Source organism: Hydractinia symbiolongicarpus, chromosome 8 (genome assembly GCF_029227915.1).
Source record: "Hydractinia symbiolongicarpus strain clone_291-10 chromosome 8, HSymV2.1, whole genome shotgun sequence".
NCBI lineage: Eukaryota > Metazoa > Cnidaria > Hydrozoa > Anthoathecata > Hydractiniidae > Hydractinia > Hydractinia symbiolongicarpus.
The window spans coordinates 19,563,515-19,576,594 of record NC_079882.1 but is presented as its reverse complement, the minus strand read 5'-3'; the positions used below and the strand labels follow the sequence as shown (position 1 = coordinate 19,576,594).

Below are 13,080 nucleotides of genomic sequence, written 5' to 3'. Positions count from 1 at the left end.
CAAGAATAAAATCTTGGTAAGGATTTGGTGCGCTTATATTCGGGTGCGCTTGATTTCGGTATTTTACGGTATCCAATTGAAAAGGCCACCTTTTGACTTGCTCAGTTAAGCTGGTGCGACAATTGAAATTTTTACTGTTTTAATAATTTTCACAACATTTCTTGATTGCGTCTTCAAATCTAACAAATTTGTATACCACGTTCCGCTTGAACTAAATTTTCTGGCCATCTAGTATTGCTCGTTGCTTGAGTCTTGGGATCATCACTGAAGTTGTTACCCGGGTTAAAAAGAGCTCACAAGACGGACCACAACGACATCTCCCAATAATATTTTCATGTTTAACTATCACTTAACTTTCTCGATTTATCGCTCCAAAATGAACTGCAGAATAACGTTAACTATATTGTGGAGCATTTTTAAGTGGTACAATCAAAAAAAATAAAAAATTCTCGACTTAAACTATTATTTTGTTAGGGATTGGAGAAATTGATAAGCCGTCCTGGTCCAAAGATGATGGATTTCTAGAGGCAAGGTTTATGTTTTTGTAATATATCCCATCGAATTTAAATGACTTATTCATTAATCACATTTCAAGAAGACAAATTAAATTCAAACATTGTTACATTCACTGACCACAAGTGAATAAATAAACTGTGTTAGCGATTGAGTAGCAAAACGGTGGCGGTGATTATCGAATCGTTGAAATGATTTAAAAGTGCGACCATGGTTTGTGTGGTTTGTTAAGTATGATGTGTGTGAAGCGAAATGATGTACACGAACGCAAGCAAATCGGTCACTTGACGTATTCACTTGACGTATTCACTGACAAGATTGGTGGCCACCAAACCGAAATTTAGTAGAGATTCTTCAAATGTTAGTAGAGATTCTTCAAAGTGATTTATTACAGTCTAAACATATTGAAATTATGCTATACACCATTTCAAATGTTTTATCCAATTAGAAGCAACGGAAAGTTAATTCTTGAAATCGTTTCGTTTCATAGACCTTCAAGAATCTGAACATTTCGTCGCCTTCCCTTGTTTCAGGAACCAGTAGAGGTGGTGTTTAGTTTCTAAATATAAATTTTTAACTTTTACTGTCTATCAAACTCATTCACCGTACCATCTCATTTAACGAAATTATATCAGAAATTTATGCAGAAAGAAATTTCGCGCTTTCTTTCGAAAATTCGCAAAATAAAATTGGTTTGCGTAATTCTGCGAATTTTATTTTATGCAAACCACGAAAATAAACCCGTAAAGTTGTGAAACTTTAAACCGCAAAATTTAATTCCGCGATATCGCAAAAAAAAATTTTTTTTTCTTTCGAATTGCGATTTTCTTTTTCCGCGAAAACTTTTAAAAAAAAGTAGCTAAAGTAAAAATAGTGCTAATTACACCTTACTTGTCCTAGTAAAAAAAATTCTTTTTTTTTTACTTTGGTACCACTTTGCGAACATATTCAGAAACTTAAAACTATTATTCTTTTGAATGAGCCTGCCTAAGATTGGGAATGAATGATTGATATAACTTAATGCACGTCTGGTGCACTGGTAGGATGCACGTTGGCCAATGAACCTGCGAAAATCGTTTTGACGTCAACAGATTTTTGTGGCTTTATAATTTCCGTAAGGTAGTAAAGGAACGCAGCGATGGACATATTCTGAGGATGTTAGAAAGTTTGAACATTTTTTTTTATGTTTATCTGCGCCGGTAGCTAATTGTTCGTCACTTATTTTCACATTTAAAAATGGTAGATGTACCTCAAATGTGATTTTTCAATTAAGGTAAAGCTATCAACCTCCTATTTCCACCAGGGGCTCTTGCATGAATTACAAAATTTTTTAAAAAAAGTTGAGCTCTAGTTTGAACTAATTTTGACGGATATATAATTTTGCAGAAGAAGAAAGTACATTTAGTAGGTGTTAATGTGAAGAGCATCTCTTATGCAAATTTAGCCAAGAATCCACAAAATTAGTCGCATTAAAACATGTTTTAGCGACGGGTTTTAAATGCGATTCAGGCTAGGACCAGCATTTATTCAAATATTGCGTGGCATCCAGAAAAAATTTACCGACTGATACCATTCTCGTCCCCAGAGCTCTTTGAGATTAAAACTTCGAAAGTAACTACTTTTAGAGTTTATCTTAAAGAGCTCTGGGGTCGAGAATGGACTGATACCTCACAGGGATGAGAAAAAAGACATTGAATAGTTGCAGAAAGAAGAAGTATCATAAATTTAATAATATAATAGCTACCACTATCGTTGTACCTATAGCACTTCGAGATGCAAAAAGAGCTCTGGGAACGAGAATGTGCTACATGATGCTGATTCTTATGTTTGGAGACAAATATGACAAGCAAAGGATTCCTAAACCAATGTGAACGTCTTGATAAAAACCGAAGCTAACAAACAAAGGAAATGATACGTCGCTGCTGTCACTCCACTGACACTAAAAACTTATACCCGAAAATTTTATCAGCGTATCATAGAACTTCTTAGTACACAATGCCCTCTGAGCGTAAAAATAAATGCTACATCAATGCCAAGCCGAAACAGTGGATGGGGGTGGAGAAATGAGGGTAGTAGGAGCAACAAAAAGATACCGGAGTTATGTACTTGGTAGTATATATGTCCAGTGCCGAAACTACTCCTCTCAGAACCCTCTCAAGGAATGGCTACACCAGACAATCGATTACAAAATGCTACCATAGTAACTCCTGAGGACATGATAAAAGGCTTGCAATAGAAGCCTAAGTCTTAAGTAAACGGTTGAATCTCTTTGAAACAAGTACTTTGCTTTTGAATGGCACCTGCCCTATGAAAAATGAGAAAATAATGGAAAATACTTTTAGATTTTTTGTCTTTATAAGTTTTCTGAGTAGATATCCGAAATATAGACAGAGCATGTGCGGATATTGGCAAAATTCTCACACAAGGAAACGAAAAGGATAGTGAGTAGACCCAATGTAAAATTACAGCTCGTTGAAGCCATTTAAAAGGTCTAATGTAGAATAAACCTTGACAAAAGCACTTGCTAAGGCGTTTACCATATATAATTAAAGGCAGTATCGATGGAAATTGGGGAAAATTTGAAGAAACTCTTACTTTGGCAAACTGACCGTTGCTAAACTTTATTAAACTTTTTTCCTCACTGCTTACCCTTCTCGATGAGTTTTCGCCTCACTAACTCAATAGCGAAAAAAAATAATCAGAAGTCCCTAATAATATAAATATAATAATATAAACAAAAACCCAAAGTCACGCAAAATCCGGTTCTTTAGCCCGAAAGATGAGACCTACAGTGGAGTTCAATTTGAACTCTTCAAGCAAAAAAAATATTTTGTGTTTTTTGATTCTCCAACTGCAGTCTTCCTTTTTTATTTTTAAGCCTTGCCTAAATTAGTCGGTGATTTTAGAGCGATGCACAAGGACGTAATAAACCCTATAGCTTACGATCAACACACAACTACCTGTAATGCTGGTTACGATCCTCACCAACGTCTGATTAGAACACTTAGCACAGGTATCTCACATTTCGTACTTCTTGTATAGTCTACCCTTCTTCTTTACCTCCTTGATTTTCTTTAGTCTGGTAAATTAAGTTTTATCTTCTACTAGGGTTGGATATAGTTTAGCCTGTCGCCATATTTTTTACCAGTTAGCATGAATGTTCATTGATCGGTTAACCCTTTCAGAAGTAGGTTAGCGGGAGTTTCAACTTAACAATACTCAACAATAATTAAATCCCTATGATCATAGGCACTAGAGAGGGAAATCAAAGCTAGAATGGGAGGTTCTTTTTCGTTCAGGAGTAAGTTTAGGCTCCCAACAGTAGATCTCAGAATTAGCATTATAAGGGGTGGTATATTCCCCATTAATGATATATACAAATCATCCGAAAAAAACATACTAAATTTTTCCCATTCTCATCCGCGAAGGATAATTTTTCAGAGTGCAAAACAGTGTCTTCTGGTATGCGTGTGAGATTTATATAGGTTAAAAGGACCGGCCTTTCCTACAATAATTTGGGATTCCATCACATTGTTACGAGAGTTAATTTTTGCGACCGTTTTTGGGGTGGAAAAGATTGCGAAGACAGTAGGGCTATATTTATAACAATAACTCATTATATTTTTGCACGGTGCCACCCAATCCACGATACTTAGCCTTAAAACAACAGCATCAATAAAGAAGACATTAATAGTAATTTTTCTGTAGTCAACAAGTTTCACACAATCAAGAGATCATCAACTGGGCCAGTCATCACCACAAGAAGACAAAAATCCCTGCGGACGAAGTTGCTCAAGTTTCCAACATAATGTGACCTTTGTATCATGCAACATTTTAATGGAGCATTTGATCTGTTTTTTCGCATCCTTGGGTACCCCTTGAGTACCTCAAATCATGTCATTCGTAGCGAAATATATACTATCAGTGTCCATTTAGATCAAATCGAAATGTTGACGATCTAAATAACGTACTCTACAGATTCAAAGTGAAACATACAGAGCCTTACTAGCTCTGCAATGCCACATTATTAGGTTCTGTCGATATTCCGTCTTCTTTAATTTCTAAGGCAAGCCTATTTTTTTAAGATAACCAAAGATATCTGCCTACTTCTCATCCACAGTAAAATGACCTTAGTACTTCCTGCAACGTCCTTAATCAATATGTCAGAAGACTCGTATTGCTTTAAAGTTTTGACGTATCTTTAACAATACACTCAGAGTCTTTTTATACTTTACGTTTAATTCCGCAAGTTGACAACTTACCTCCCTTGTACTTAGCCCATTGTACCCGCGCTTCCGCGAAACTTTTGTAAAGCATCCGAAATTTGCCAAAACATTGGAACTACACTTGAATTTCAACAAAACAATGAAATTTTGTTAAGATATTTTATGTTTAGCAACAAAAAATTCTCGTACTTTGGAATATAACTTCAAGATGTAATGTCATTTTGAGATTTCAATAATTACACCTTCAACGGGAGAACTTTTGTTATGCAAAGAAGATTTTTGTTCAGAAGCCAAACTTCACGATGTCCATGGCGTTGGTGTTTACAGTTATAAAATGCTAGTTGGTCCCAATCGAGTTGTCTAGAATTATTTTTTAATTCTTGAAAAGAACGAAGTTACATGAATAAAAGGAAAGTTAAAGGGAATAGAAATCAAGAAATAGAACTCGTTGTCCCGTGGCTATACATCCTTACTGTCGGTAGTAGTAAAAAAGAACAGTTATGAGAATTATGCAGAAAGAAACAAAGAAATTACTTAAAGTTAACAATTGAACAAGATTATTTTATTGACCCAATGATTGTAATTTATTGTCATGTAAGCAGAATAGCTATTTCAAGCTATAATTCAACAGCCTAAATTATACTATTTCTAATATAAGACGAATCTACTATTAATTTAGCCCAACCCTAAAAGGGGTCTACAATTAAAAGAGAGCTAGTATTCGAGAGGTATTTTATCTCAACAACATACATCCAAGGGGGTACAATTAGTAGTGGGTCTGGTATTTGAGGGGTCTCTTATTAGAAGAAATACGGTACACGACTTTGATTAGCAGCCTGGTCTATCTGAGCAAACAACCATGTGAATTTTTTAACCAAAAAGTCAACAAGCAACAACTGAGCTTGGAAAAGAAAGAAATTTAAGCAACATGGAGACTTATCCAAAATTTTGTGTTATAAAGACTGTGTAAATCAGAAGGTTTTTGTCTAAGCGTCTCAAAGTCAAGGACGATGTAGTGAGGTTATGGCGTAAATTTTTTTTTTTTAAAAGCTGCTTCGGCTTTGTTCGGATTTTCACATATCAAAACTAAGACAAGGATTGGCTGGTTCCCAACCGAGTTTGCACTTGGTTTAAACAATTTGATGTTAATCTTCAACTGCTATACGTTACCTTTTATATCCACCAGTTTGGCTGTACGTACATCATTTTGTTGGGTCTTTAACGGGCTGTGGTATAGGGGTGATTTTGTAAGAAACTCTGTTCCATGTTTAATGCCAGTTGTCTTCTGTATTACTATATATGGCTACACACATAACTTCAAGGTTCTTTATCTCTCGTCATTCTTACCATCTACGGCATAGATGGATACAGATAGATTCGCAACCGAATAATAGCCCTCTCGCGAATATGGTTTTATGTAGACGTGTTTGAACACCATATTTCCTTCAACCAAGGCGTTGGTTTTCACGTTGCTTGACGAAGGCCTTAGCATCAGTAAAAATTGAAAACAAACCTTGTGTGCGTTTGCTACTTGTGACATTCAATCACAGCTAAGCTAGACATTATTGCCTCAGGACTACTTTATGTTCTTGTTAAATATCCATGTCTTTACTCTACCACCCCTTTCTAACAGGCCCAAACATCACAATGTGCCTTCCTGAACACTAACTTTAATTTTAGCATGTAGGGTTGGTTGTTCACTATAGTTTTATTATCTTGTTTTTCGAACGATCCGCAAAAGCGTCCTGAGTTGTTGCTACTGGTAACGATATTACATCATAAAAGTTATTTATCCTTTAACCAGCATTTTGGTAGATAATCATTGCGTTAGACAGATCTCCTCTGTTCTCAAATGGATTTGGACGATAATAGTAAATGCACTGTAAGGCAACGCTGGATAGGGTGGTTTTGATGTATGGTAATTGTTATGGATGGGTTTGATATATGCCGTTTAGTCATAATGATGAGTTGGTATCAAAGCAGCGTTTCGAGACGGAAATCCTGTGCTGAGAGCCTTCGCTTCGAAATAATATCAAATTTGTGTTCCCTTTTATTTCAAGAATAGGTAATTTACAATAAAAATATATTTTAAAACATCTACAAACAAAAATTAGCTGTAATTATATCTCCCTGTCACGATCAAAATGCGGAAGTCATTCAGCATGACGATTTCATTTAGAAGATGGTAAGTAGCTTTTAGATTGTAAGATAGATGACGTGTTTCCGTCAGACACAAAAGAAATGACAGTTTAAAACTTTTTTTTGGACAGAAAAGTCGGCATCAATTATATACATGTCAATTTAGTACATCTTTCAAAAATCTTCAGGAAAATTTTTTGCTAACTTAGCCAATTATTTTAATTATCAAAAATATTTTAATAAATAAATAAAAAATGCGAAATATCGAGAAAGTTTTAGCTAGCACAACACCATAAAAATATACAAAAAATAGTATATGAATAAAATAAATGTTCTATCAATACCCTCTGAGAACACTATAGAAGAAAACTTTTTATGCTACCACGCTCAAATTTCCGTAGACATTCGAAAAAGCTCTCATCACTTTTCTCCAAGCAGAAACAACATAACCAGCATTCGAAGTGAAAAATACAAAAACTATAAAATCTTAGTAAACATCATTATTCAAAAATATATTTTTATTCTTTCCGATTTACTCATAAAAATCTCCTTAAAACGATGATTGTATTTTTATTTCGTCCAGCGTGGAGGAGCGTTCGTTTATAATATGGTTGGAGCAAAAAAAGGAACCACCTCATGAAAACTCTCCACCTTTGTTCCAGTACTCCTTTTAAACGCTGAAACAAAATTTCTTCTTTTTGTGGTCCTTCTGGTGAATGTCTATTTTATTATTGTTATGTCCTTTACCAGGTTTACGACTGCCATTTCTCACAGGCGATGCTACAGACAGTGATAACAAGGTTAAGTAAAACAAAAGCAAACAAAAAGACCGCACACGTAAACAGGAAAATCAACCGCACCACGTGGACATGAAGACGAAGGGGTTAAAAAAGATCACGATCTAAGGTCAAGACTTTTGACATTCGTTTACAGTTTCAAAACCAACACGAAACAAACTTGCAATTGTATATACACACAAGAAAACTAACTGTGGAACTATCAACAGATAAAAAAGACAAACCTATTTGTGTTTTTTCTTCAGTCTCATCACTATTCATATCTTTGATATATCTTTGAGCCAGATAATCAAACACTTAAGAAAAAAACAACGATAATACGTCAAACAGTCTTCCTGAAAAAACTATCGGTCCCTTGTTTTGCTAAACCGAAACAATGTTATTCATCAAATCGACCATGCGTATATATTTTTTTGTCAATTCGTCATTCTTTTTGTTTCGGGACCTAATTTGTCCAATCAGCGGGGAAAAAAAGATTTCTTTTTTACATAGAGAACAAATTCAGGACAGTCTATGAATAAGAACTTCTGATAAAGTACAAGCGAAAATGTTTTGATGGAAACCCGTTTTAACTCAAATTGAAACAAATTTATCTGTGCGTTATTTGAAATAAAAAGCGTGTAAGGATTACATTTCATTTTTGTGCCCTGTTGACTTTTATTTACCGTTAAACTATGTAGAAGCGTACCAATGTATTATAGTCGCGGGTTGACTAGAACTTTCTTTATCAACTACATTTTTTAGGCTTGTACCAATCTGGACTACCATGGCCAACCAAAAAAATATGTCATAAGGAATAAGATACCCACCATTGGAAACATTTAAATCTTCTTTCACGGACGTTCGATATAACCTGACCGCCAGTTTTTTTGCAAGGGCTTCGGCGTCTTCCCTAAAGTCAAACAAATTAAAAAAACACCTACCCCATGAAAAAGTTATAATGAACTCCACTGGTTATCGAACAGGTATTCATATTGGTATCACACTTGCAGTTCATTGAGAGATGCGTTTTACATGTATTTTTTTATTTATTTATTTCTATTTATTTATTCATTCATTTCTATTTATTTATTTATTGCGTTGGTTTACATGTATAGAGTATAAATGAACATTTTTAATTATACTCACGGTTTAACAGCAGCATCATCTATCAAGTCAATTTTATTTTGCACAAGAACCATGGGAATGCTGCCACATTCTGCAAGGACCTAATCAGGACGAGTTAGAAGTAAAAACACAGAAAGCGATGTGCAAAAGCTGAACGGGAACAGAAGGCGATTTTACCTTTTCTTTCCAGCGAGCAACAGCTGCGTAAGATGCGTAGTCGACAGTAGAAAATGCAAGCACACAAGCTTGAGCACCTGTAAAGATAGAAAAATATTTGTTATAGTAAAATGAACTAAAAGAACATAGCTAGAGTTTCTTTCTCATAAAAAGCATTGGCAACAAGAGACTACATATTTTACACCTCACAATGTGTAAAATGTGTAATAAGGCAAGAATTTTAATAATTTTGTCTAGATAATCGATTCGATTATTTAGGCAACAAGTTAAACGAGCTAATTACGTAAAATGAATTTGGAAGTTGATACCTCTGTAGTATGCTTTCGTGATAGCATCAAATTCTTCTTGACCAGCTGTGTCCCATAACATCAGTCGCACATCCTCTCCATTTATACTAATAATGTAAGGTGTTAACAAGTCACACAAAATATTCTGAACTTTTCCAAGCATTTTGAACAACTGCAGATAAAGGCAGATTTACTCACAAATAGCTCATACAGATAATGAAAAATTATTATACTTTTAGCGTCGGAACTACAACCACAGGAAAAAATGATTTCAATAGACCACTTTTCGTGTAAAGTAATGTTTTGATTTTGCTTTGATAACAATGAAAATGCGCACACATTCCCGTACGCAAAAAAATCGATGTGCCTTTTTAGATCTTAAAAAAATATTTATGAATTTCAGTACTTTATTTTTACAAATTTGCGGGGGAAAGGAAATTTCGCGATTATAAAAAAGCGCGAATTTTTTGCTGATGATCAAAAATTAATTTCGCGGAAAATTAAAAAAAGATTTTCTTCCCGTGAAAATAATAGCCATTTTGTTCTATGCAGTCCTGTTTTGTTTTTTAACTACAAGAATATGTGCGCATGTAAAAAAAATTGCAATATAGAAATTAAATGTCGTGGTATGTTGAATTGGTTTGAGTCTTTTACTTTTTTTAGAAGTTGAAACAAGTTAAGTGTTTAATATTGGTGTAGCGAAAATATACACATTAGATTTTTCTTCATCTCTAAAAGTAGAATGGGTGTTGTTTTTTGGTAAATTTCTACTTGAATTAGATTGAATTTTAAGTATCAGCTGTCTAATTCTAAATTTTTACAGCATCATTTCGAATTTCATGATGCAGTTTCAACAACAACAACAACACTTTTAAGGAATCAAAAAAATTGGCAAGTGCAATATCAGGAAGATTGAAAGCAATTTAGACAATTTGATTGTTTAAAAGAGATTTAACTGTTTTACTTATGTTTGCCACAGTTGAAGATTAAAATATACATTCCGTTGCATAATAAATCAATAAAATGGCATCAAAATACAATTCATGAAATCTCTTGTTCCAAAATAACATTTAACAAAGATATTAAAATATCACTAACTGACTCCTTTGTTTTAAAGTAGTGTGTTCAATATTTGTCACTTTGGTTTTTCACCTTAATTAAAAACAATCTCCTTTTTTATATTTTAAACATTTTTTAACTTATATACAAGTAAATTGAGGCTATTACAAAATGATTATAAAAAGAATTGGTAAATTTGAATATTTTCAAAAACGATTTACCAACAGTCACAAGATGATTAAAAACATTGTGTAGCCACAATTATGGTTATTAGGCTTCTCACTTACAGATCTATGAACTATTTTTAAAATTTAAGATGGCACATTATTCGCCAGTCCACAAGACTTCTCTTGTATCAAACATTCCTGACATAAAAATAGGCAAAAATATAGAATGTGATTTTTCTGCCAAATAATTTTAAACAGGCTCAGTTATCAATAATTTTTAAGAAGATGGCTGAGTTTTGCTTTTAAAGAAAAAACTGTACACAACACCCTGTCTGTCTTACTTTAGGCTCTCAGACCTCAGTACACACTTATGAATTATTTACCAAAACGACCTAACTTGAGCAACACTGCAATCTTACATGCTTCTGTTCTAAGCTGTATTTTACTCACAGTCTCCAGTAGACTGTGAATTACATGAATCAAATCATCTTAACATTCCTATGACTACAGTATATAGCACTTTGAACTAAACTTATTGCCACTAAAAAAAGAAACAATCAATATTATATACCTGACAGTCTTTTCAAGAAAATCAACACCGATTGTCTTTTTATATTCTTTCGTAAATACACCTTTGCAATACCTTTGTATCATACTTGACTTTCCAACAGCTCCATTTCCAACCACGACAACTTTAATAGAAATCTCAATATCTTCTTCACGCATTTTGTTACATATAAAATTTTATGTTTTATGCATATTTCTAATTTATTTATATATGTGTCTACAAATGAAGAAGAAAATCAATGTTTATATTTTAATAATGAAATCTCGTACACGAATATCCATATTTTGGCTGTTGGTTGTGTCGGGAAAATTCTTGCAGAAGTTTAAGGACAGTTGAACCAATGAAATTTTCCACAAGCTGAGGACTAGTAATATAAGGAGATGACAACCCTAAAGAGTGAGGGAGATAATGGCAATATTCACATTTAATTATTAATTTTCCAAGGTACAAAAACTGAGCTAAAGACACAGCTACCAATAGTAAAATATATAATTAATAAATTTGACATAAAATTCCAGTGTATAACCAAAAATCTTCTTAAATCTTAAAAGTAAGTTTAAAATAAACACTTACAGATTAAGTAACAATTAACAAAAGTAACAATTTTTTTACTTTGATATCAAATTTTGAACATTCAAAGTTTCAAGTTTTTTTTAATCAAGAAATCAATTAACTCTTGGTTCCAAAAATAAGGAGCCTTTTTTTAAATAGATTTTTTAAGAAAAGATTTGATTTGTGGACCGATCAGTTTTATTTTTCATTTTGTAAGGTTAATATAAAAATGACATTGTTTAACATTTGAACTTATGAGAAGCATATTTAAAGGGTGAATACATGTTAATATAAAACAATGTACCAGACTAAGCAAAGTTAAGGTTAAGTTGGATTTTTTAAGGGTGCGGCTGGTGATTCGTGAAGGACACCACATGGGCAGGATTCACTTGATGCCCTGTTATTGCTGAAATTTCTAGATGCAAAAATTACTTGGCATCATTTTTTTAGGTAAACTAAAACAAACAATTTTCAAGGGACTGGCAACAAAAGATGTTTGTCATGCTTAGCAGATTTGGTGGGTATGGGGGGTGGGGTTAGGGTGAGATTGTTAAAGATATTCTTTCTGTTACGAAAAACTGTTAAACACAAACATTGGAAAATGATAGTGTGTTTCAGTTTTTAGAATGAAAATGATTATTGTTTCAGCTTTGAAGTTCTGTAAATATAAAATGATGTACACATGACTTTCATGTGCCCAAATATCATTTTGTAAGAAAAAAACCCACAAAAGGGGTGGTAAGTGAGGGATCAAATATTAGCTAACAGACAAAATCCACAAACTTCCTGTTGCCAACCTCTTAAAAGTTCTTTGGATAGTCCAACTGTTAGTGGAATGCTGCAATAATAGAATGTTGTGACAATAGGATAATTTAGGATAATCATGAAAACATCATTCTTGGAGTGGGCCTACCTAAGTCCTAATTGGCATATGCTCAGCGTTTGTAGCGTATGTACAGCGTTTTGTCATGGAATTTACCTTATTGTCAGAAGACAAGATAATTGGCCAAAAGAACATGCTATGAATAAAGGGTTTTTGCAGTGCAAGTAAAATTGATATCCCAATATCCTGTACAACATTCTGTTATCTTAGATTGTACGCGGTCATGGACGACCTTTCTGTGGTTCTCCCAACAACATATGGAGGCCAAAAAACCAACCTGTGCTTCCTCTCCTGCAAGTTGTAAACAAATGAAAATTATAAAAATCCAAGTTATATTATCTATTATGTATAATATATACAGACCATATATTAATTTGGACACCCTCCCTTTATTCCAGCACCCTAGAGTAAAAAACAAAAACTCTTTTGAATATAACTGTCTTCTCGATTTTATTGAAAGTGTGCAACAATAAATAATGAATGAGTATTCACTAGAACGTTTCACAATGCAGCTACCTGGCTTAAAAAATCTGTAAAAAAATCTATGATAATACATATTTTTAGCTAGCTAGTTAGAAGTTCCACACATTACAATACCATATCTA

At 33.6% G+C, this 13,080-nt stretch overlaps 1 protein-coding gene across 1 annotated transcript; it reads right to left on the bottom strand.

The window, feature by feature from the left end:
• Positions 1–6,776: 6,776 nt before the first annotated feature.
• LOC130655727 (ras-related protein Rab-23-like) lies at positions 6,777–11,273 on the bottom strand. Its single transcript, XM_057458509.1, has 7 exons — positions 11,044–11,273; positions 9,268–9,353; positions 8,960–9,036; positions 8,804–8,883; positions 8,485–8,567; positions 7,900–7,971; positions 6,777–7,658 (listed from the first exon to the last, which is right to left on the bottom strand). Exons 1-7 carry the CDS (start codon positions 11,196–11,198, stop codon positions 7,549–7,551), a joined length of 663 nt encoding a protein of 220 aa, XP_057314492.1. The 5' UTR covers positions 11,199–11,273; the 3' UTR covers positions 6,777–7,548.
• Between the last annotated feature and the right edge of the window lie 1,807 nt (positions 11,274–13,080).